At 38.6% G+C, this 27,462-nt stretch overlaps 1 protein-coding gene across 1 annotated transcript in view; it reads right to left on the reverse strand.

The window, feature by feature from the left end:
• The window catches only part of PCDH11X (protocadherin 11 X-linked), a 919,146-nt gene that overhangs the window by 433,479 nt on the left and 458,205 nt on the right, over positions 1–27,462 (reverse strand). Inside the window, exon 4 of the mRNA XM_059679307.1 lies at positions 7,724–7,753. Within this exon, the coding sequence (XP_059535290.1) occupies positions 7,724–7,753 (30 nt within the window). The remainder of the gene's footprint in view (positions 1–7,723; positions 7,754–27,462) is intronic.

Below are 27,462 nucleotides of genomic sequence, written 5' to 3' on the forward strand. Positions count from 1 at the left end.
ATAACATAGAAACTCACACATGAAACCTATATGATCATATTGACCAATGTCACCCCAATCAATTTAATAAAATATTTTTTTTTGAAAAAAGAAAGATATGAGACCAAATTGAAGATCAATGATATGGAAAGATCTAACATGAAACCTAAGCAAATGTAAAGACCATAAAACTGTCAAACCACTAAAAACCAGAATAAACATTTGAGTTAATTATGATCATAAACCCAATATGCTTTGATCTTATTTGTTTGATTATTTTTAATAAAATTCCTTGAAAATTCACAAAAAATAAATGTTTTCTTTGAATTAAGTCAAACTTCTTATTTTTTTTTCAAATTGGAAATAAAAGTAAAAACAATATACTAAGTGTTTTTAAAAAGTGAAATATGTTATTGTGCTAGGAATTGAGGAGATACAAAAGAAACATATACTAGATTAACAAGACCTCACAATCCAAGCATGAACATTATATACTCACTAGAGCCCCAGTGCACGAAATTTGTGCACTGTGGGGATGGGGGCTCCCCTCAACTCAGTCTGCACCCTCTCCAATCTAGGACCCCTCGAGGGATGTCTGACTGCCAGTTTAGGCCCGATCCCTGGGATCGGGTCAGGCCTAAACCAGCAGCTGGACATCCCTCTCACAATCCAGGACTGCTGCCTCTCAACCACTCACCTGCCTGCCTGCCTGCCTGCCTGATTTCCCCTAACTGCTTCTGCCTGCCAGCTTGATTACCTCCTAACCACTCCCCTGCCAGCCTAATTGATGCCTAACTGCTCCCCTGCTGGCTCGGTCTCCCTTAACTGCCCTCCCCTGCTGGCCTGATAGCCCACAACTGCCCTCCCCTGCCAGCCATCTTGTGGCTGTGGGTGCTACCATCTTTGAGGGCGTGGCAGTCAATTAGCATATTCCCTCCTTATTGGCTGTGGGTGCCATCTTTGAGGTTGTGATAATCAATTAGCATATTCCCTCCTTATTGGCTGTGGATGCCACCATCTTTCAGGGCGTGACAGCAATTAGCATATTCCCTCCTTATTGGCCGTGGGCACCGCCATCTTTGCAATGGTGTGAGGGTCAACTAGCATATTCCCTCTTTATTAGATAGGATGTGTTAAAATATTTGAACAGATCACAGAAGGCTTTATAGAAGAAAGGTTCCCAGAAAGACTGAGAGATGAGCAATGTTAAAAATGTCAAATGTGAACATGTATGTATATATGCATAACCCATGGACACAGACAGTAGCGAAGTGAAGGCCTGGGGAGGGGGTGGGAGTAGGGTGGAGAGGGTCAATGAGGGAAAAAAGGGGACATCCATTAATAATAAAGATACATTAAAAGATAAAGTGAATAAATCATTACAAAAATAAAAGTAAAATGTCAAATGTAACAGAAATTTCTGGATGTACTAGGCAGAAAATCTTGGACAAATGATAAAAGGGTTTTATTATAGTTGGTAGGTAAAGATAACAGATTATAGAAGGGAATGTGTAATGAGAAGATTCAGTAAATAGGGGGAGATGACTCCTTCAATTTATTACTGAACTACAGCAGTATCTACTAAGAAGAAAAGCCTACCTAAGGGGGGTACTTTTTATTTTGTGTTTCCTTTGACATTATATATATCCTAATATGCAAAGTGTCCCCTCGGGAGTTCGACCGACCAAGAGTTTGATCTCTCACTATGATGTGTGCTGACCACTAGGGGGCAGCGTGGAACAAAGGAAGGCCCAGGCTGGCGGCTGGCAGCCAAGGAAAGGTGGCCCCGGCTGGCAGCCAGCAGCAGCTAGCGTCCCTACCCATGCACGAATTTTGTGCACTGGGCCTCTAGTTTTTTAAATAAAAAGGGAAATGGCATGCAGAAAGAGACTAACAATGTAGACATTTCAATAACTTAAAGAGAATAAATGAGGGACTAGAAAGGAGCTCAAATATATTGTGTTTACAAAGATCATTTCTATCTTAGAGTGGTAGAACTTAAAGTAATCTGTGGATAATTCAGTCTTGGAATTTGTGAAAAAAATTTGAACATGGTTGAAAGAGTTTTGGACATTAGTCTTGAGACCTGGAATAGAAAATTAATAAGAGGAGAATAAAAAGACTTCTGAATAATACCTACAGCTTAATACTATGAATATGTAGTAACCTAAATCTTCAGTACAATTTTGAGATTTTTTTTCTCACTAAACAGCGTTCAGTGGCCTGTGGAGAATACAATCTGTGAGGCGGCTACAGTTGGAAACTGGCACTATAAAAGAGTAAGGAGCCAAGGTTGGCAATGAAGAGATGGGGAGATAAATGTAAGTAGGAAACAATATCATAAGTGGGTAAAATGAAGAAAGACTAAGCAATTGGAACACCTAGTGAAGGGAAACCTCAGGTCAACCAGATAGGATAATACAAAGCAGATAATAAAGTTATAATTATAGCCCAGATGGTACAGCTCAGTGGTTGAATGTCAACCTATGAACCAGGAGGTCATGGTTAGATTCTTGGTCAGGCCACATGCCCAGGTTGCAGGCTCCATACCCAGTGTGGGGTGTGCAGGAGGCAGTTGATCAATGCTTCTCTCTCATCATTGATGTTTCTACCCCTCTCTCCCTCTTCCTTCCTCTCTGAAATCAATACAAATATATATATTTTTAAAGTTATAATCATAAATATGGAAGACAATGTTTAAAACAATGAAATCCTTGTAATCACATGATAATAAGATCCAGGGAATGCACATATGTACATAGAAGGGTCACAGAATCAACAAAAACAGCAACAAAAATCAACAAAAAACAAATCAACACAAACAAACATGCAAGACAAAACAGACATTTATCTGTGGTGATGGCTACATTAAAGTTAGGTGCTGGCAGAAGTCTTGAATAAGCATAAAAGGAGAATCCAAAGGGATAAAAGTAGAAGTGCCCTTTAAATTATTTGCCACATTTTGCCACTGACTAAATTTTCAGTCATTACCCACTGAGTTAAATAATGAATCTATTCCAAAGCAAAATACGAAGCTGTTAAGACACTGTAGAAGTATCCAATGTGCAATGTCCCTGGAAGAGCCTATCTATGGAATGTATGCAGGAAAAAAGGTAAATGGGTTTCCTTGCAGGTGGTAATGCTACATTAGAACTCTTAGTGTGATTTAATTTTCTCATAGCATTATTAAAACAAAATTAAACATTTGATAAGAAAACTGGGTAGAATAGAAGAAATGGCATTCACAATTGCTGTAGATTTAGCCTGATGCATTTATTCCAAAAAGTAATGTATGTAAATAATCCTTCACTTTACAAAGCCAAGGCAGGTGGAAACATCTCTTCAGAAACATACTCTGAGAATTACTTTCATTTGTATATAACCTATTAAAATATCTCAATTTGCCATTCCGTGCTCAAACTCTCAAATTATACATGTAGAAGAATTTCTTAAGAAAGGACTTCCACACATTTCCGGATTGTTGAGTAGGATAAGGGATGGAGAGGTGCCTTGCAGACACCAGGAAATTGAATTCTTTAATATATGGTTGTTCACACATTTTCATTGCCTCTCTCTCCTTCATGTGTAGCCTTGGAGCAAATGATTACTGTACACAAATGACAGGAGTCAGAAGAAGATAAGGCAATGACAGAAAATGACTTTTGTTTGCTTTGCTACTATAGCTACTCTTTCTGTTACCCACTAGCTCATTCTGAAAGAAGCCACTTTGTAAATTTACCTCAGGCAAACATAAAGAAATAAGAAATATACTCCTTTGAGAATCTGTCAGTTCTGTTTCTGTCCTCTTCAGTTTAGCATTTTGGTGAACATACTCTTTAACAAGATTGGTCATTTGTGCAAACCCTGAGGGCAATTTAGACTTAGACATAGCCAAAAGTGTAGGGATCTTGAAGAAAAACATTTACACAGAAATTTCTAAGTCAGTGCTAACTAAGGGAACCAGTTTGTGTTTAAACAAGAAATGATTTTTTAAAAATATTAACCAGGTTAAAATGTGTATGTCTCTCTTTTAGTTGAATATAAGCATTGCTTACACTAATTTATTCAATCACAGGTTGAATAATGTGTTGAAATTCACCCTGTTCCCAATTTCCCAATTATGTGGTTAAAGAATGAATGAATTATAGAGTGTATCATATGCTTTTATTCTGCTCCTTGAATGCACTAGCTTTGTGAAATATAAAAGATCTGGTAGGAAGAAGGTAGAAAACAGTGCCTATCTCTGTAACTTAAACTTCTGATTTGGAATGTAAAAATAGATCCTGTTGGTTGAGACATCTGGAGTCATTTAATTTTAAATACATGGGAAAATCATTGTGAAATTATAGGTGCTTTGATGTTTTAGAATCTAAAAAACAATAAAGCATGACTTTAGATACTTTATTTTTAGCTAAGGTAATGTATTGCCCCCCCCATTTCTTTTTAATTTTCTTTTCTTTCTTTCTTTCTTTCTTTCTTTTTTTTTTTTTTTTACAAATGCAAGACCCTTATATTTTTCACTTACTCTGAATTAAACTGAACATGAAAGCTGTATTTTATCATTTATATTAACAAAACCCAAATAGGTAAAGTTCAGGAGTTCAAGAGATTAATTCAACTTTTTATGGAAACATTTTCAATAAATCCAAAGTTAATGAACATTCTGACACAATATATTTAAGGTTTATAGCTTCTTGAATTTAATATCCAAAATACCCTTCAAATGTATACATAAGTGCAATGAACCAAAAATAAAGGACATAGGAGGACAGACCTGATCTCCTTGGTTTATGTTAACCATATTATATCAGTTCAGGTATATAATGGGTACACACCAGTGAACACTGCTTTATGGTGTGTCTGTAGCATCATCATAGTTGACAGAAATAAAAATTTGTGAACATCTTATTCTTCCATAAAAATAACATTAAATATATTCAATATAACTACTAATATACAATAAAACAATTATTTTGATATAGAAGTATTTGTTTTATGACTTCAAGTTTTCCTCTTTTCTTTTTTACAAGAGGACTTCTGGACAGATTGCCTGGTTCAAACCATGGCTCTTCTACTTGTGAGCACTGTAATCTTAAGCAAGTCACGGTGTTTTATGGTTTACTCATTTGTAAGAAAAAACTTTTAGAGTTAGTGTTAGGACTAAATTTGTATATATATATATATATATATATATCTGTATATACACACATACACGTATACACACAGTGCTTGGAACAGAGTAAGCACAATATTAGTAAATTAGTTTTATTGTTCTTACATTGGTATAGGAAGTTGATAGAGAAAATAAACAAATGTTTATAAGTGTACCCTTTTTACTTTTGCTTTGTATTTACCAAACTTAAATCAGGTATATTACCTTCCTACAGGCAGCTGAACTCTCCTTGCTTGCAAACAATGAACAAGCACTAAAAAAGTGGAACATGGCCCTATATCAGGGTCTCCTTTGAACCATCTGACCACAGGGAGAGATTTTTCCTGGTGGATCCCATTGATTATTTATCTTGCTTGTCCAGTTTCTTCTTAAAAGATTTTGCTTATCTCTACCTGCCTCTCTTTACCTTAAAAAAGAAACCATTTTTTTTCTGTTAGGTATTAAGACCCTTGCAGATTTCAGAGATCAGAACTCTAGTCTGAATATTGTCTCTCTCTAAGTTCAGGTTTGCTTTTATTTGAAAAAAAATTATATATATCCACATACATACATACATACATACATACACTAGAGGCCTGGTGCACGAAATTGTGCACAGGTAAGGTCTGGCTGGCCTGCCCCAATCAGGGCCAATCAGGCCTGCCCGGCCAGGGAGAGGGGCCACAGGTGGTTGGCGGACTGGCCCCATCCCTGATGGGGGAGATGATTTGGGAAGGGGCCAGCTGGAGGGAGGGGCCATAGGCAGTTGGCCAGCCCCGCCCCCTGGTCAAACTCCTGGTTGAACTCCTGGTTGAGGGGACAATTTGCATATTAGCCTTTTATTATATAGGATAAATATATAAATATATAAATATATAAATATATAAATATATAAATATATAAATATATAAATATATAAATATATAAATATATAAATATATAAATATATAAATATATGTGTGTGTGTGTGTGTGTCCTTCACTCAAAACCACATTTTCCATTGTACTTTATATTGTGACATTACTGGTTTAATACTTACTATTGGCATGTTTGATATTAAAATTTCATGACCCAGGTGTTTTCTGAATAGGAAAATGAGTTTACCCCAGAGTGCCGTATACATAGTCCTTATTTTTGAAACAAAGACATTTTTCTGTTTATAAAACAGCTATACTAGATAAATTTATCAATATTTTTGTTCTTCAAAATCCCAATGTTTAAATAACTGAGCATTGGATCTATTTCTAAATTTGTCAGAATGGTTGAGAATGTCATAACATCTAAAATCTGGAGAGCTTCTCTCTTTCACGCACGCATTCTCTCTCTCTCTCTCTCTCTCTCTCTCTCTCTCTCTCTCTCTCTCTCGTTACATACATTTTACAACCCTTGGTTCCATCCTTTTAATTGAACTCTTTTATGATCTTTTGCTTTTTGTTAGGAGTTACTTCTCAAAAACTCATCGCTTTAAGGTCACAGTGATAAGATAGTTCAGACAAGCATTTGAAAACTCTCAGAAAGGTATATTGATTGAAAACAATCTATGCCATTATTTTAGTTTATCTTTCAAACATTTATGAAAATTAATTTGGACATTTATTCATGCTCCATTTTCAGGTATTTCTCACACTTGATAAAAACATTCAGGGCTAACATATTACTTCTGTCACAGTGTAGAACACCCACTGGCAACTTTTTTTTCAAACAAAATTTGTACCCTCAAACTAGACTAGGATAATTCTTAAATATTATACTCATATTTAACCAAAAATACAGTTAAAGTAACATTTTATTTTCTAATATAGACAGCACTTAATAATAAATGAATTTAATTTGTAAAATATCTTACATCAAAATTTTACAGGAAACTCATTTCTTTCAACCCCAAAATATGTTGTGGAAACTACAACATAAATTCTAGGAAATAAATGTCAATGAGCAGCTGAAAAACTATTTATTTTAGTGTTTTAGTGGTGGTGCACTTTAATTAAGAAACTAAAATTTAACAATATGTGAAAGATAGTAGAAAACTATAGTTTTCTAAAGAGCCAGATTACTTTAAAATGTCACATGAAAGATGATATTCTAAAGCCCAGTTTTTCAGAGAACATCAATTTGCTGATTAACCATGTTTAATTTAGTTACAAAATTTTTCCTTGTGACCCTATCAGACATCATCATTCTACATATTCACTAACTTTTGCTGTCACTGCTAAATTGTGAATTGATACCAGAATAATTTCTTTTATTGCTAAAATTCATCTTAAAATAACTGTATTACCAGAACATTCACAAAGTGATACTGTCAGCAGTATGACATTTTGGCACCCTGGAAAAAGAAAGTGTTGGCGAAAAATAAAATAATAAAATAAAATAAAATAAAATAAAATAAGACTTGAAAATTGCTTCCAGGACCATGTAAGTGATACAAAATGTGGAAACAGCTAAGCTTGAAGTTCTTTTAAGGGAGAAGCACAACATATGTCATCTTAAATAGTTTTAACACCATATAGTAACTGCTGTAGCTTCAGAAGTTTAAGAAAAAATAGCACAACGTATTTTGAAATCAATTTTCTTTGAAATGTCCAATCTTACCTTTCCTGCCTTTTTCCCCTCGGATTTCCGCTGATTTAGAATAAAATGGAGGCAAAGGAAAACAAAAAACAAACAAACAAAAAATCAGCTCCAATTTGTTACTGCAAGTACATTTTTTAAAAAATGCAAAGCATGCCACTATTCCCAGTTCAATATTACAGAATTTTGTTATTCTATTGAAACTGTTTTCACCTGCTGCATTCATCAGTGATTTCAGTGAAGAGATACAACAACATTGTAAATCTCATGCTACAATATGAAGAGCCATATAGGAAACTTTGATCACCGTCAAAAATTAAGTTATATGCTTGGGCCAAGAAAAAGAATCCTTCCAATTAGATATTTTCCTATTATATCACATATTTCCCATCCATTTTTAAATGAATGGGTCTTTATCTCAAGCATGAACATACTTTTAATAAAAACTAGGCTAGTTGGAGATTTACAAATTAGGAATAAACAAAAACATCTACACTGCATTGGATACTATCTCAAAATGTTAACTTTGATGGTTTATAGGAACAATTTAATTCAATTCTGTTCAACTAAATACTTTATGAAGTTATCCTAGTAAAGTCATTTTGTTCATTTTTATTTACAAACTTGTTTTTCCCCCCATCCAACCCCAGGAGACAGGTTACATTAATTTTCAAGACTCCATTTGTCCTTTAGATTCATTCTTCTTTGTAGATGGTGAATACACCATATGATAAATGGATCAAATGTCTACTTTCTAGCTAATGATGCTCCCAAGTTCTTCCACCTCAAATCTTACCTCCGTTCCCTGTTCCCTGTCATCTCTACAGTTATGCTAAAGTTTCTTTGAGAGCCTTTTTTGATACAAAGAGTCCCAGAAAACTGGAGTGGAGGTAGGGTTGACTTTGAAATAGGGTAACTACAAAGAGAGTTACAATTAATATAGTAAGACGATGGATGCTCTCTATTTTCTAGCCTATGGCATTGTCCCAGACCAAGAGGGTATATTTTTTCCTGTCATTTTAATATTTAGTTTTCAAAATTGACATTGAAGCAAGTATCCAGACATGGGCAAAATTTTGTTATACATGAAAATCAAACCATGCTTTATTCCCCCTTCCCTATTGTGTATTTATTTTTATCTTATGATATTCATATTGCCTTATGTGATCAAATTCAGCCACCAAGGGCTCAGTGTTAAAATTCTATTTGTCTGCGAAGGTATAGCCTGAGGACAATGCCTTGAATAATCTCTTTTAAGAAAGTGTCCTTGGGTTTTAATGTCTTTAAACAATCAAGATTGATATCTTTCTTTATTATGAATGATAATTCTTAAATAACAGATTTAAAATGTCAAATTTCCAGAAAAAATATCATGGACAAAAGAAACCTACAAAATGTTTTCCATATTTAAGAATATAGCATTTTTCTTTACTTTGCAGAACTACAATGGATCTTTTTTTATGTTCGGCCATGAGTGAGTCCTCTTGAATGACAACTATGTGAGCATTAAAATAAGAAAATACTGGAATATATTGGCAAGCATGTGAGTAGATTGGCAAATTGATACCAGATTTGATAATAGAAATATTTTTTCTTAAATCAATGCTGGAAGGGGGTAAAAACATGCTTAAAAGCAGATTCTTTTTCCCTTATTTAAAAACTGGCCCCAAAATGACAAACACAAAATCTACCAAATTATTGTCCAAACTAAATTATATGTAGTAAAGGAGAGAGGAAAGTTAACCTGTCTGAATATTATGGGCTCAGAATATTTCATAATATACATTTGTCATATAGTTTCACATGCTGTTACTAATCTTTAGGTGTGAATATGTACATTTTTAATTTTCTGTCAGTTAATGAACATTTCTCCAATTATATTTAACTAGAGACCTGATGAATGAAATTTGTGCAAGAGTAGTCCTTCCTTCCCCAGGCTCCTGGCACTGGTTTCCCTCTGGCACCCGGGACCCGGGCTTCCCTTGCAGCCCTAGCTTCGTCCAGAAGGTCCTCTGGAAGGACGTTGGTCTAATTAGCATATTACACTTTTATTATCATAGACTTTCTAGATTGATAAAACTGATTGAATATAATCAATGAAAAAGAGGAGCAAGACATGGTATATATATATATGTAATGAAGTTTGTTAATGTCAAGAGCATGATCCAACTAGGGGAACATTCTAAATATTTAGTCAGTTCTCTTCTTGTGCATCACACAGTAGAAAATGATGGCAGATAAGTCACCACATTGAAGGGTTATTCATGTATACATTGGGGCTGTAGCTATATTGGTACAGTTGAAAGAAATAAGATCAAACACTTTTGGTATTCCTCAATATCTATGTGCTCAATATGTATGACTGATGGGAACCAGATGCTTTTAGCTTAGTCTGTTTTGGGCCTATGAATTCATAACGAACACACCAGATACATAAGGTGAGGTCAATACAAGAATATTTCTATAACATAAAAGAATATTGCTTGCATGCAGTCTCTCTGGGAATTACAAACTCTTTTTCCCCCATCTCCAGGTTTACCACTTCTCTTTTCTTTTATTAGTATAGTGCTGGGGTCCAACCCCAGCAGGTCCAGGGGTCCCCAAAGGTGTGGACGGAGTCAGCGAAGAAGGAATGACACAGAGACAGCGTTGTTGATCAGCAGCCTTGCCAGGATCTCTAGCCACAATCTCCAGCCAAGTTCTGTGTCCATGTTCTCTTGCTAGGTTCTCCAGGTTCTCCAGCCAGGTTCGGTCGCCATGTTCTAGTCAGGTTCTATTGCCATGTTCTATCCAGGTTCTGTAGCCAGGTTCTGTGGCCAGGTTCTGTCTAGTTTCTCCAGCCAAGTTCTGTAGCCAGGTTCTATTCAGGATCTTTTGCCATGTTCTCTCTAGGTTCTGTTGCCAGTTTCTGTCCAGGATCTTTTGCCATGTCTGTCTCTAGGTTCTGTCTCTAGGTTCTGTTTCTAGATTCTGTGGCCAGTTTCTGTCCAGGATCTTTTGCCATGTTCTCTCACTAGGTTCTGTCTCTAGGTTCTGTGGCCAGTTTCTGTCCAGGATCTTTTGCCATGTTCTCTCGCTAGGTTCTGTCTCTAAGTTCTGTCTCCAGTTTCTGTGTCCTGTTGTCTTGTTACGTCTGTATTTATACCAGTTGATTCCAATCCTATCAATCTCTATTGCAAAGGTTAGGGCGTTTCTAATCTCCATTCCAGGGAGTAAAGATTATGTAGCTTAAGCATGATTGTTCGTAGTTAAAGTGATTAATTACCTGCCTGACATTAGTTAAGGGGTTTTATTCCCTCCCTAACTTCAGGGGAAAATCCCTACCTGGGGAAACAACCTTTCTCAGAGAGGTGACCTTGGTTAAAACACATAGTGCCAAGAAGGTGAGCAAACATATTAAGAACAGTATGCCATATATGCCAGGTCCCTTGAAACAGCAAGGATGGACCAGCTCCCGGCAGTATAGTATAGATATTATCATCATACTGGCTTCATGCAGGGTATTCCTGTGAATTGCTGCTACCAACAGCATAGCTGTCCTCATGTGCAGAATTATTAAGAATTTCTGATCACTAAGATTAATAATAGAGTAAAGGGAGCAAAACTAGGGTCAGAAGTCAAATAGACCATGTTGTTAGATACAGGTGAGAAAGAGGAGGAAACCTGAGGACAAAACACTGGAGCTGTACTCTGACTGGCATGGTCAAAATAATAATATTTATAACTCTAAACATATATTAGATCATAAATAAATATTTGTCTAAAAGATGGATGAAACTGGGGAAAAGGTGTGTGTGTGTGTTTGTGTGTATGTGTGTTTATAACATAGCAAAGCAGAAGCTTGTTGAGTAAAGTTTCTAATACTACACCAACGGAGAATACCTCCTTGCCCTGAGTCTGCACTTAAAATATATCAAAGTTTTAAGTGTAACTAATTTTTACATGCCTTAAATCTCCATACAACTATCATGGACTGGTTTAATGTTTTTTTTAATATACTGTAAAAAATTAAAGAGAACTCGACCAAGATTGAAATGGGGAGGATCTGTAGGGGGAGCCCTCACACCTATCTCTATAAAGAAACCCTCCAGGAAGAACTCTTTCTTTACAACAGCCTTCCTAACATCCTCTTCCCTTCTGTAAAATAATGTCCTCTTCTTTGTCCTAGTGAACTTACATGTATGGCTGCCTGTTCCTGATTGCAGTTTTCTCATTTTCCAGAATAAACTCTTTTATTTGGAGGAATATTAGCTGACTTTTTATTTAAGGTGAACAACTGACACATGTAACATGTAACATTATATTTCAGAACTTTATTCAGTTATCAACTTAGAGTTCTCTTGGCTTTAAAGGAAAGACATGTTGAATCTAATAATAATACTAAGCCTAAATGTCCTCCTCAAAATGTCTGTTTACTATCCATTATTTTCAAAAATGTAAACCACTATTTCAAAAGAACACATTTATGAGTTTTATGAGTATGTATGTAGGTATTGTTATTGCCTTATTGAGTTTTTCTAAAATTGAAACTGGTATAAAAATCATTTAATGTTGATATAGCAATAAAGATAACATGAAATTTGAAATCAGAAGATTTAAGTTTTGATCTTGGGTCCAAAAGTAGCTGTATGAGCTTATTCAAGAAAATTTTAGAAAGCACTATTTCCATTCTACACTAACTTCAAATAGTTAGCTACATTTAATGACTAGTAGCCTGGTGCATGAAATTCATGCACATTAAAAGGGAATTAATTGCCCTAACCGGTTTGGCTCAGTGGATAGAGCATCAGCCTTCAGAATCAAGGGTCCCAGGTTTGATTCCGGTCAAGGGCATGTACCTTGGTTGCAGGCACATCTCCAGTGGGGAGTGTGCAGGAGGCAGCTGATCAATGTTTCTCTCTCATCGATGTTTCTAACTCTCTATCCCTCTCCCTTCCTCTCTGTAAAAAATCAATAAAATATATTTTTTAAAAAAGGAAATTAATTAGTGGATATATTTTAATATTGCTATTTGCCCTTTCTCTATAATAGAAGTGTGAGAGATGAAAGGAAATTAGTAAAATGTATATGAAAATAATATATGAATTTATTAATAAATAAACAGTAACAAAATGATATAACAACAACAGAGGCATGATATAAAAGCGACAAAAACATGATAAGAAAACAACAAAAACATGATATAAAAACAACAGTGATGCAAACAATGACTGATAAAGTGATTAAACTTATTTTAATATCTCCCTGTACACCACATTAAGAGTGAAAACACTTTCAGAGTGCTTGACTAAAGTTCTTAGAACTTTAACTGTAACATCACATGCTCTTCAAACTCAAGAGAAAGCAACATATAACTGACCATGTGCAAAAACGGGTTCAGGTAGAAATATGCCTACTTTGTCTAGAGTCTGTCCTTGTGATTTATCAATAGTCTCCTCCCTGCTGTCAGGGGCCAGGGTGCAAGTGAATAGGCTTGCTAGCTGGCAGGCCCCTGACAGCAAACTTGCCACCTGTCAATTCTGTGAGGAAAGGGGCTCCCTCCTCCCTCCTGTCAGGGTCCAGGGTGCAGGTGAATGGGGTTCCTGGCTGGCAGGCCACTGACAGCAAGCTATCCAACAGTGGATTCTGTGAGGAATGGGGCTCCCTCCTTTCTACTGTCAGGGTCTAGTTTGAAGGTCGGCCATGCTCCCCATTGGGCCAGACACAGAGTTCTACCATGCTGTGGCCTCTACCTCAGCAACCCAGGACTGACTGCTGCTGGGTGCTCCTGGTGCTCTGAGGGTGGGTTCTTCCCTCAGGCCACAGGGGAAACAGCTGGGGAGGGTGCAACCCTTTTCAAAGTGACCCAGGATTCAGTGGGTCCACACTCCGAGTGTGGGTTCCTGCCTCAAACCCCGCCCTTATAGGAAACAGCTGGGAGAAACAGCTTGGGGGAGGGCGCAGCCATTGTCAAGACAACCCCTGTAGGACTGACTTCCTTCCACTTGGTCGCAGCTGTTCTTCTGGATGTGATGAACACCACCCATGGTTTTTATATAAGTAGATGATAATGAGGTTGATAATTATTGCCATTGTTAGTAATAGTGTTCTAAAACTATCACCACCACTGCTACCATCACCTTTCATTTAGTGAGTATGAAGCATTTTCATAAATGCTTTATAAGTATCACCTTATTTAATTCTTATAATGACACTTGATGCTGAAAAATTATCACACCCTTTTACAAAGAAGAAAATGTAGATCAAAGTGGTTAAGAAACTTAGTCACCCTACTTGTAAGGTCTACAGCTGAGGCTTAAATCTACCTTTTCTGGATTCTAAAGTTTATGCTCTAGATGTTAGCTCTATGGCAGGAGGCATTCTGTAATTTTCTCTTTGGGAACACTGCTATATCCCAATGCTTTAAAAAAGTGCCTGGTACAAAGTAGAACTGCAATAAACATTTAAAGGCTGAATCAAATAACAAGAAAGTCCTCTATTATTTGATGATGTGATTATTGCTAATTAGAGCTAGAGTATAGTAATTAACTATGCATCTTAGTCAAAAGCACAAATTCTGGAGCCATATTGCCTGGAATCAACTGTTGTCTCTAACACTTATCACAGATGTGACTCCAGGTATGTTTCTTCTTGTCCTTTTGTTTCATCATCTGTAGAATAGAGAAATAACAGTTCCTACTCCAGAGTATTTAAAATGAAGGTTAAGTGAGTAAAGTAAGTGCTTCCATAGTAGCTGCCATTTTAATGGTAATTTATTTTAATATCTTTATAGGTATATAATTCACATACCACATAACTCACCCATTTAAAGTATAATTTCATGGTTTTTAGTATATTCACAAATATCTGTAAATCATCATCATAGTCAATTTTAGAACATTTTATTACCTTGAAAAGAAAAAACAAAAAAAACTCACACCTTTTTTATTTTTTAAATATTTTTAGTATTTTTTTTATTGCTTAAAGTATTAAAAAGAGTATTATATATGTCTCCTTTTTTCCCCCCTTGAAACCTCACACCTTTTAGCTACCACCTCCATATCTTCCCATTTTTTCCAAGCTTTAAATAACCACTAATCCATTTTGTTTTTGTCTCTTCAAATTTTTCTGTTCTGGACATATGAATGAAATAATATAATGTATATTATTTTGTTGCTGGATTCCTTCACTCATCATAATAATCTCAATATTAATTTGTGTTGCATAATGTTTCAGTAAGCCATTCTTTCTTATATTCCAATAATATCTCATTTTATGGATATACTGCTTTTGTTTACACATTCATCATTTGAACATTTGGGTTGTTTACAGCTGTGTCTATTATAAATAACATGACTGTAAACATACGTATATAAGTTTTTGCATGGACATCTTTTAATTTATCTTGGGTTTAGCTATTGTTGGGTAATATAATAATTTTATGTTTTATCATTTGAGGAACTTCTGGACTTTTTCCAAAAACAGCTGTATCATTTATATTCCCACCAGCAATGTACAAGAGTTGAATTTCTTCACATCTTTGCTAAAAAGGTGATTTACTTTTAACTTTTTAACTTTAGAATTAAAGACTAACTATTCTTGTCTAAATATATAACTTTATACTGGTGCCAAAATTAGTTTAACAAGATTAACAAATCTACGTAGTATGAACTATTCTATTATATGAGCTTAATGCACGATTCCATGGTACTAAGATGCCAAACTCATCCTTTCAGAGGACTAAAAAGTTACCTATTTCCTGATATGAATTTACCTATAATTTGAAATACATATTTTAAATAAATTCCTTCTGCTAAAACGAATAAAATCTAAAAGAAAGTTATCAAAGTATTATTTATTAAAATACAAACTACCTTATGCCACTGAAAGAAAGAATAGTTGGAATCAGACATTGGGTATCATGGGACAATGACATTGCATTCCTGTACAAGGTGTAATGATATTGAAAGTACTGCATTAAATTCAGTTGAAATAGGTTTTCATGAATTCTAAATTTTAATATTGGAACATGCAGAGATTATATGAATTTTCAGAATAAGAATCAAATTTGGGGGGAGCAATTATTTATTCAAGATTCATTCTAGAATATATCTAATAAAGCTAAACAAGAATAAAACACTCTTAAAATGACTTAGAAACAGGATATTATGGATGATACCAAATTCCTCAATTATTACCAGAAGCCAGGGTCTAGTTAGAATATACTTGCATTTGTTCTTACATAATCTTTTTGGCTTATTCAAAACCCTAAGTTTGCCTTGAAACATTCTTAATACTATGAAAGTAACAAAAGCTTTGACAGAAGCCAGACCCTAGCCCATAACTCATCTAAGGCCATAGACCTTTTACTTGACCCACAGTAAATTTCCACTACTCACCCCACCCAACTCTAAGTCTATTCTAAATATGGTCGTCTCTCATCCTGCCCAAAGAACAGAGTATGCTGTACATCTGAATCCTGCTGATGCCTGCTCCATCCCAGAGTCCCCACCTTAACCTTTAAACAGCCCTTAAAAACATCAGTCCCTCATGGAGATAGGGCCATTAGCTCTCTATAGCTCTCTGCCCCTTTCCTCCCTTGAAATGTGAATAAACCCTCACCTTTCTGCTCACCATTCTCTGTGAATTCTTTCACAATCCATGGCTTACATTGAGACAGCCATTAGAATCTGCCTAACAACAGACAAATCTGCTTTCTGAAAATATTGCATGTCAGTAGAAATAATGTTTCATTTTTAAGTGTTTGAGATTTGCATAACGACAACTTTGTTTGCTGTAAAAGACATATACATTTGTCTCCAATATCACTTTAAACTGCAGATCATCTTAATGTGTCATTCTTGTGAAATACGCAAATCTGTCTAAGAACGTTGCATTATGTCTATTAAAGCTTGTAGATGTTTACAAAAATGAACAGAGTAATAAAGTGATTATGATTATAAACATCAGAATACAAAGGATCTTCCTTATTTAGTGGAAGAAAAACACTTTTTTTAAAAAAATGCAATAGCTACCAGAGTGCTTAATTCTGTGACTACATGTTTTTTTTATATATTAAATAAAGGCATTACCTATGATGAAAATTAAAAAGTGATCTATGTACTTGCCGTTATAGTGAGAAGGCTAAAAAGGGCTAATTCTAATGTAACCCTGATATTTGGGGGGCTAGCGAACTGAATCCATGCCAGCAAGCTCAGTGTACATTCTTGATAACCTATAATTAAGTCACTACCTCCTTCCCAGAAACTGGTCTTGCAGAACCTGTTACAGAGGCCATAAAACTGTGAAGAGTGCACTGCCCCAGAGAGAAGGTTATTAATGCTGGTGCCAGCCCAGACCATCAGATATGGCCTGGAGACCCCCAACACCTGGGGGCCTTCTTGCAAGACCCGCGAAAAGGACCAGAAGAATAATCCATATTTGCAGGACAAAGACCACAGGGAGATATAAAGAGAAGCCCCCCTGCATGTTTCGGTACTCAGATTTGGAAAGTTATTCACTGAGTCCACCAGCGTAAGTAAAAAGTGTCCCTCCTTTTCTTTTAAAGTGTTGCTTGGTTTTCTTTGGTCTTCTTCAACAACTGGTTCCCTAACTGGGAACCCAACAGCACTTGGCTTTTTTTGCCTTCAGTGAGGGGACAGGGCTTGGTGCCTGGGGGCATGAGATAGGCCACTGAAAGGCGCGCCCTGCTGACTTTAGCAGAATTGAACTGGGGAACTCTTGGCGCTCCCGGACCTCAGCCTAGGACCCAGCCGGCATCTGGAGAAAGTGAACGGACACTTCTGGACATGTCGACAGAATCTGTAAGGTAGGGGCCCCAGTTAGTCAAGCCCACTCCAAGTGAGTGGAAGGGGGAGCTTGATCACCTCCCTGGAAGTCATAGGACTTCATCAGGTAAATTAGTCAGGAATCCGGTGGACTATTTTTAAAACCCTGAGTGAATGTCTGGTGAAAGTGTATGAGTGTGGAGGGAGAGGGCTTGCCCTCTCCTATCCTTTGTGTGGCTCCACGACCTTGGTTACGGAGTCCGAGTGGGCCCCAACCTGCAGTTCTGCGATTTGTCATATGGCATAACGGTGACTCACCCCTACGAGGAGGTGACCAGGCCTGGGGTTCATACAGGTGCACCTTAGCTAAGACAAACATAAGCTCCCAAGGGAGGGAGGGCCTGTCTATTATTATCAGCCCTTTACCACAAGTGACATCCTGAATTGGAAGCAACACACCCCACCTTATTCCGAAAAACCTCAGGCCATGGTAGATCTCTTAGAAATGATTTTCCAGACCCAGAAGCCCACCTGGGTGAACTGCAAGCAGCTCCTTTTCACATTCTTTAACACTGAGGAGTGCACGAAAGTAGTATCAGAGGCTCGGAAGTGGCTCCAGACCCAGGCCCGGGCAGGAATATTAGGTACAGACAGATGGGCCAGGAAGGCCTTCCTAGATGAGGAACCTGATTGGAACCCAAACTCAGAAGACGGAAGGGCCGGGCTAGAAAGATATCAGCTGGCCTTCCTCCAGAGGGTCAGGGCCGGAGCCAAGAAGCCCACCAACATGGCTAAAATCTCTGAGGTTTTCCAGAGTCTGACGAAAGTCCAGCAGCTTTCTATGAGAGACTGTGTGAGGCATACCGGATCTACACCCCCTTTAAACTTGAGGCCCCGGAAAATCAAACCATGGTAAATGCCGCCTTTGTAGGCCAAGCCCAGCCTGATATCAGGAGAAAATTACAGAAGCTGGAAGGGTTTGCAGGAAAAAATGCCACCGAACTGCTGGAGATAGCCAACAAGGTTTTTATCAACTGAGACAATGTGGCAAGGAGGGAGGAAGAAAAGAGAAGGGCTAATATAAAAGCAGCAGCTTTTAGAGGCTCAGGTTCTCAGACAAATCAGAAAGGGAAACAAGAATACAGATCAGGGGGAAAAGGAAGAGCGAGACTGAGACGAGACCAGTCTGCCTATTGTAAGGAGATAGGACACTGGAAGAATGAATATTCCAAATGACAAAGTAAGAAAACTGGGCCCCCTTTTCAGCCCAGTGGTTATCAACCAGAACCACCCGAAGCAGATCTCATTGGGCTAGCAGTGGCTGATTCTGACTAGGACAGACTGGGCACTTTTAAGCTAGGCCCCCATGAGCCCATGGTCAGAATGAAAATTGGGGGCCAGACTGAGGACTTTATGGTTGATACAGGAGCTGAGCACTCAGTAGTCACTCAGAAAGTAGTGCCTCTCGCAGGAAAGGAGGTCACCATTATTGGAGCTACTGGGGATCAGACTCATAGACCATTCTGCTGCCCTCGCCGATGCCAACTTGGTGGTCACCAAGTAATTCATGAATTCCTGTACTTGCCAGACTGTCCAGTGCCTCTAATGGGTAGAGACCTTTTAGCCAAAATGGGGGCAGAAATCACCTTTGCTCCAGATAGCTCAGTACAGCTTCGCCTAAGTGAGGAGACCTCCCCAATGATTCTGTCCCTAGCAGTGCGAAGGGAGGAAGAGTGGAGACTTTATACCCCCCAGTCAAAGGCCTCACCATTAGAACCTGAATTAGAGAAAGAATTCCCGCTGGTCTGGGTGGAGGGAATCCTCCAGGCCTGTCTAAGGACCTCGCCCCAGTACTGATCGACTTAAAGCCTGGGGCACAGCCTGTTAAAATCCGCCAATATCCAATTCCAAGGGAAGCACGCCTAGGAATCCAGGTCCACTTAAACCAGCTGCTTCAGTGCGTACTTATTAAACGATGCAGGTCTCCATGGAATATGCCTCTCTTGCCTGTCAAAAAATCTGGGACTAATGACTACCACCCCATACAGGATCTACGGGCTGTTAATGAGGTTGTTATTACCCTGCATTCAATGCTGCCAAATCCCTACACTCTTCTGGGGCTCATTCCATCAGAGGCAGACTGGTTTACATGCCTAGATCTGAAAGATGTCTTTTTCTGCCTTATATTAGCTCCTTCCAGCCAGCCTCTTTTCACTTTTGAATGGGAAACCCAACTACAGGGTCCAATTAGCAGTTCACCTGGACCAGACTGCCACAAGGGTTCAAGAACTCTTCTACTCTTTTTAGTGGAGCACGGGCATCTGATCTGCCTAAGCTCTCAGGACAGGACTTGGGGTGTGTTCTACTCCAATATGTAGACGACCTCCTACTGGCTAGCTCCACACGAACTCAGTGCTGGGAATCAACACGAGCCCTTCTGAGACTATTAACTGAAACAGGTTATCGGGTGTCTAAGAAAAAAGCACATATTTGTCAGAAAGAAGTCAAGTATCTAGGCTTCCGAATCACCCAAGGGAAAAGAAGGCTAGGGACTGAAAGGAAGCAGGCAGTATGCGCCATCCCAGTCCCTTGCACCCAGCGGCAGATTCGGGAATTCCTGGGAGTGGCAGGGTTTTGTCCAATTTGGATCCCAGGGTTTTCAGACCTGGCTAAACCTCTCTATGAAGCTTTAAAAGGAGAAGAGAAGGCACCCATCAGCTGGGGTCCCGAACAGGAGAAAGCCTTCACCACCATAAAGGCAAAGCTCACTGAGGCCCCAGCACTAGGGCTACCAGATGTGACATGAGAATTCAATGTTTTTATTCACGAGAACAGCGGGGTAGCCCTAGGAGTTCCAACCCAGGAATTGGGACCCTGGCAAAGACCAATAGCCTTTCTCTCCAAACAGATTGATCCAGTTGCCTCCGGGTGGCTTCCGTGTCTCAGGGCCCTTGCAGCCAAGGCATTGTTAGTCAAAGAAGTGGATAAGCTTACCTTAGGACCAAACTTAAATGTAAAATAAAAGTACCTCATGCTGTTGTCACCCTGATGGAAGCAAGGGGGCAGCACTGTCTGACTCATGCTCAAATGACTCAGTATCAAGGTCTGTTATGTGAGAATCCACTGGTATGAAGGATGGTCAGCGCAGAAGGCAGTACTTTGGGCCATAGAGCCTTAGAACTCAGTAAGAATAAGCGTGCCAACATCTACACTGACTCGTGCTATGCCTTTGCTACCCTGCATATCCATGGGGCCATATATAAGGAAAGGGGGCTCTTATTGGCCAGAGGAAAAGGAATCAAAAATCAGAATGAAATTTTAAAGTTACTAGAAGCAGTCTGGGAGCCCAAGGAAATAGCTGTCATCCACTGCAAAGGTCACCAGCAGGGGAAAGACTCAGTATCAGAAGGAAACCAGCGTTCTGACTCCGCAGCCAAGCTGGCTGCTAAAGAACAAGGGGCACCATCACGGACCATGTTGGCCCCTGAATTACCTGAACCTCCGAAATACACTCCTCAGGAGGAGGAATGGGCCCAGCAAGAAGGAGGCAAGAGAACAAAGGAAGGCTGGTAGATACTCCCAGATCATAGGGTTTATGTCCCAGAACAGTTAGCTCATAAGGTGGTCCTCCAGGAGCATGAACTTACTAATTTAGGGAAGACTGCCCTAGAAGCTTTGTCAGGCAAGTACTACCTAATTGCCCATCTTCCTTACTTGTGTGCCTCAGTCTCTCAGAGTTGCCTCCTCTGTGCTCAGAACAATGCCAAACAGGGTCCTATGGGACCGATAGGAGTCCAGCGCTGTGGGCAAGCTCCTTTCGAGGACTTAGAAGTAGATTTTACAGAAATAGGGCCTAGTCAAAGAAATAAATACCTGCTTGTCTTTGTTTGCACCTTTTCAGACTGGGTCGAGGCATATCCCACTTGCACGGAAAAGGCAAGAGAAGTCACTAAGGCATTGCTGAAGAATATAATTCCACGGTATGGAATGCCTCTGACCATAGAGTCCGATAATAGCCCAGCCTCTGTAGCAGAAATAGTGCAACAGGTAGCTAAGGCTTCAGGAATTAAATGGAACCTACATAAAGCCTACAGGCCTCAGAGTTCAGGGAAAATAGAGCACATGAATCAGACTATAAAGCTGACTATGGCTAAAGCTATGCCAAGAGACAGCCTTACCCTGGATAGATATCTTGCTTCTTGTACTCCTGCGAGTACACTGTGCCCCAAGGGCCAGGGTAGGTTTCTCTCCCTTTGAAATTCTATATGGTAGACCCCCTCCCTTAATTCGGCCAAAGGAAGTAAATATGCTTTTGACTGGGGCCTGTTTTATATCTTAGATATATAAACATCAAAATTTAACATTATAATGCTAGGAATTAGTGTCCTACGTGGAAAAAAATAAATTACACTATGAATAATGTTTCAAATATGCATGAATAATTCTGAATAGATAAATATTATCTATATATACCCTATACTACTTCATTTCTTAACTAATAAGTATCTCTGCTTGAGTCAGAACATTCAGATGTTTGTTTTTACAATGTAGTAGCTATTTGCATTGATTTTAATGTTAGGCAATATTCAATGTTTTTACAAACACAAGTAACATGGCCAGTTCCACAATCTGGAGGTTTTTCTATAATGTAGGCAAGCTAGTAAATTAAAAAATTGATCAGTTTCCCAATTCAGACATTTCAGTTCTTTCTTCTGTTTTAATATGGTTAATTCAAATGCATCATATGTAAAGAACATATCTCATGTGTGGGGAAAAGAGCAAGGATTCATAATTAGCTTCCCTTCTGGGCAATCAGTACTGCTCAGTGTGACAACATTAAGGAAATACAGCCTAGAATGAATTTTGTTTCTTACACCAATTCTAATTCATTCACTCATTCATTCATTCATTCATTCATTCATTCATTTACCAGGCTACTACTAAGGATACAGTAATTGCAAAGACAGAGTCATCTTTGACCATAAAGAGATTACAGTTAACAATAAAGATAATTTTTTTAAAGAAAGATTATACAGTGGGGCCTTGACTTACGAGTTTAATTCGTTCTGAGACCGAGCTCGTTAAGGAGCTCGTTAAGGAGCTTGTTAACTCAAATTACTCTATCAACTCAATGCAAAAAATCGGCGGAGAGACAGTTGGTATCTCAAAAAACTCGTTAGTCGGGACACTCGTAAGTCAAAGCCCCACTGTAGTCTTTAGTCACAATATTTTATTATTATTGCTTTTTAGTGAGTGAGGAAGGGAGAGGAAGAGATAGGAACATTTATGAGAGACATCACTGATCGGCTGCCTCCTGCACATCCCCCACCAGGGGATCATGTGCCCTGACCAAGAATCAAACCATGACCTCTTGGTTCATGGGTTGACACTCAACCACTGAGCAACACTGGCTGGGCAGAGATTATAGTTTTTATAAGAGAATAGAGACAAGAAAATAAGATAACTATAGTACTTTGGAATTGAATAGTTTGACAGTTTTTTCTTCATTAATAGAGGTTTCTTTATATGATTTCATCTCCCAGAGAATAATTTCTAATCATTTGGTTATAGCTTTAGAAAAGATATAAAGTGAACATTAATTAAAGGCACAACTTAATATTTATCACAGCTCAACTCCAACATCTAGATGCTGCAAGTTTTCTATAATACAGAAATAAAAATGCTCCTTCTGAGTGATCCATGAAGTCATGAATTATCAAAGACCTACATTAAAACTGCATAAGATAAGGGCTGTGCTTTATTTAAAAAGGTATTTCATACCCTTAGAGGCTCATCTGCCTCAGGCATCTTCCTAGTATTTAGGTTTTAAAGTATCTAAAATATCTTAGGCTTCTACATTTTTTACTGCTTTTTTTAATCTAACATAGCTTTTTTCCCCAATTTACCACATTGACATTGTTATTTTCAGCTTCCGATTCAACATAAAACAGCAGATAGTTCCATTTATCTCTCTCTGGCTGAGTTTATTCATAGTAGAGCTCTGTATTCAGGACATTTTTATTTTTATTATTGGTTATTTATCATTAGTATTTTTAGAAGAATGAGAATGTTGTACTTTTTTGAAGCTTTAACTATGGAATTTTATTAGTCAAAACATATTCATTGAGCATCTACTATATGACAGGCATAGTACTTAAGATTAAGGGCTCTGGAAGTAGACTGTCTGATTCAAACTTCAGCTCCACCACTTATTAACTGTGTGACCTTGAGCAAATTGCTTAACTATTTGGTGCTTGAGTCTGTACATCTGTAAAAAAACACTGATGTTAAAAACAGTATCTGTATTATAGGATGCCTGTGAGGGCTAATTGAATTAATACAGTAAGTCACTTAACACACTGTTATATATGTAGTAAGCTCTCAACAGATACTGTCTGTTATTGCTATTATCATCATTATTATTTTATTCATGCACTGTATGAAACTTGAGAACTCTATGATAAATAAGAAATAATTTTATAATCTATTGACTATGTCAGCTACTAAAAATACTTAGAGATGGTCAATTAATTAATTGCTGGTATATTTAAAAGAGCTTTGAGTGGTAGTAAAAGACTATGAGAGAGAGAAAACTTTTGCTTTGAGGTCCCAAGTAAATTGCTACCTCATGAAAATGAATTATAGAAAATTGTATAATACCGATCTAGTTTGCCTGAAGCATCCTATATAATAAAAGGCTAATATGCAAATAGAACAAACAACCGGAACAACTGAACAACCAAACAACTGGTCGCTATGATTTGCACTGACCACCAGGGGACGTGCGTGGAACATGGCGGGTGTCAGCCATGGCAGGATGGTGGAGCAGGTGAGTTCCAGTGCCAGACCAAGGAAGGACGCTGGTCACTGTCATCTGGGTAAGCCTCTGGTGGTTACTAAATTTTTTTTGCTCCTGCACACCACAGTCCTGCTTGGTGCTCACATCTGCTGCCAGCGCTGGCCCCGCTCGCAACCACTGCTGGTGCCAGAGTCACCTCTCACACCCACGGCTGGTGCCCAGTGCCAGCCCTGATCACTCGGCGCCATCAGCAGGTGCAAGCGGCAGCTACCAGCCCTGATCGCCCCTCAGGGTTTCTCCACCTCCCCCAGCTCCTGAGGGGAGATCGGGGCTGGCAGCCACTGCTTGCACCCACTGCCAGCTACAGCCCTGCTCACACCTGCAGCCAGTGCTGGAGCTGCTGCTCGCACCCACTGCTGGTACCTGGTGCCAGTGCCAATTGTTCAGCTCCATCAGCAGGTGCGAGCGGTGGCTGCTGGCCCTGATGGCTCCTGAGAGCTTCTCCACCTCCCCGTGCCATTTGCACTCACTGACTGCGCTGGCTTCACTCGCACCTGTTGCAGGCACTGGCTCCAATCGCTCCGTGCCTTCAGCGGATGCGAGCAGGGCCAGCACTGTCTGCACCTGGGTGCAGTGACAGCAGGAGCGGGACTGCTGGCAGACAGCGGACTAGGGGGCTGTTGCAGGAGGGGCCGGGTGGGGGATCGGAGGATGGGCCAAGACCTGCCCCTGTGCCTACCGCAGGCTCACAGCCCACAGTTCCCTTCAAGGTGCACAAATTCATCACTGGGCCCCTAGTATAAAATAAAGTCCCAGTTATAAAAAAAATCAAACATTTTATTCAGCTAGTGACTATGATCCAAAAGTAAAAGGCTAAGTTTATTAAGGGCTTTAAACATTTATAAATCTCCAGAGCCACATGACTTAATGCATGACCCTTAATGTTAAATCAGTAGTGAAACAGAGGTTTCTATCTTGGGCTAATGGAATCAGAATTTTGGCCCATAGATGAGCTCTTTATCATATTCATTCAATTCAATTGTGGCTCATTTTGAAATGACTAGATATTGTTAGAGAGAGACCTTGTTAGCACTAAGGCTAGAGCAATTAATAGAAAATTTGGCATAATTCCTTTAGATATATGTCTAAAATCTCAATTGAGCAGTGGACCTACATTATTAAGTGATTAAATAAATTGTAAAATGAGACATATGTACTATTATTTGTAATACTTTAAACAATAAAAAAATAAAAAATTGAAATAAAATAAAATAAAGAAATTGTATTTTCCACTCTTTATTCAAATTCATCATCTAGCAAGAATTAATCATTATATGCAAAAAAACACCAGAATGCAAAATATTTTATAACACAGATAGCAAGACTTAAAAATGGGCTATAGGAATAATGTTTGATACAATAGCACAGATAAAAAATAAATCATTAGAAATGCTCTAACAAAACCTGATTTAATTTCAGATGAAGGTTAATTTTACCCTTTTTTTTCTTCCACTATTATGGATAACTTAGTTATCTTCTTTTACTCCATGAAAGGGCAAAAAAACGCATTTCTGTCTGCCCTGCCTAATACCAAGTTTACCTTAATAGCACACTCTTCGCAGGTGAGTTACCACTCTGACTCTTTGTTCATCATAAATACATGTTTCCAAGTTGTAGCATATGAACATTAAAAATCAAGACTGGAGATTAAAAATGGTAGCAGAGTAAGTGGATGTTGCATGAATACACTCCCAGGACAAAACTGGAATTACAACTAAAATACAGAAAAACTTCCTGAATAATCAACAGAAGCCTCACTTGAGAGAACCCTGATAACCAAGGATGGAAAGTGGACACTGCATAGAGACTGGAAGGAGGGGCGGAGGTGTGAAAGGGCTGGCCGGGCTCCCACAGACAACAACTGAAGTTCTGGAGATATAGTCCAGCTGTGGGGGGTTGCCATTGAGAATTCTGGAGTCTAATCCCAAAGCTAGGCCCCCCAGCAGAAAGCATCTGAACTGAGAAGGGTACCCACATAACATCTGGCTGTGAAAAGCAATGGGGTAGCTGTCTGCTGGGGAGAGACAGCAGAAAATATACCACCCTCTTAAAGGGCCAATGCACAAAATTCCCTGTGGAGTCACTCACCTTGTGCTCTGGCAGAGGGAGACAGAGTGGACTGGAGCTATGTGAGCAGAAGCCAGGATCGGGGGCTCTGGGGTTTGAGCTCAGAAGGCAGACATTCTGGCTTCCTATGCTGAGTCATTCCCTCATGCTGTGGAGGTCATCTTTCTCATGTAGGCATTTTCTCTACAGGCAGCTTTGTCTGGGGGGAAGACAGTTGACCCACCCTATTGGAAACCACATTGCCCCATGGTTTAGAGTTTCTAAGGCTCATTAAGAGACAGAATAATAATTAGCCCCCAGGCAGAAGCAATTCACACACGCTGTAGAAAAAAAAAACTCTCATCACACCTGTGGATGATGACCTAAGGGCTATTCAAGACAGAACCCTATCATTCTGTAGACAGAAGTAGTCCCTGGATGCTTTGAGTCTGCCTAATATAGTTAATCAGCGTTTGGCCCTAACCTGCATGAGAGACTGAGAAGCATAACAAATCTACCCAATATATAGTCACAAACCCAAACAGGCAGTCAAAATGTGGAGACAAAGAAATAACCCCCAAATGAAAGAACAAGCTAATTCTCCAGAAGAAGGGATAAATGAAATGGAGATAAGAAATATATCTGAAATAGAGCTCAGAATAATGATGGTAAAAATGCTCCACAGCATGAGAAAAGATATAATACCTAGAGCCCTAGCTGGTTTGTCTCAGTGGATAAAGCATCGGCCTGATGACTGAAGGGTCCTGGGTTTCATTCCAGTCAAGGGTACATACAGTAGGAGGCAAGCAGGACGCAACCAATCAATGATTGTCTCTCATAATTGATGTTTTTCTCTCTCTCTACCTCTCCCTTCCTCTCTGAAATAAAAATATTTTTTAACTATTAAAAAAATATAGTAACTATAAACAGAAATAAAGAATGAAATAGCACAAATAAAAAACACATTGGAAGGAATACACAGCAGATTAGGGGAAGCTGAGGATCAAATCAGTGAATTAGAAGACAGGGTTGAAAAAAATCACTCAATCAGAGAACAATAACAACAATAAAATTAAAAAAAAAACAAC

The sequence above is a fragment of the Myotis daubentonii genome, chromosome X (assembly GCF_963259705.1).
Source record: "Myotis daubentonii chromosome X, mMyoDau2.1, whole genome shotgun sequence".
NCBI lineage: Eukaryota > Metazoa > Chordata > Mammalia > Chiroptera > Vespertilionidae > Myotis > Myotis daubentonii.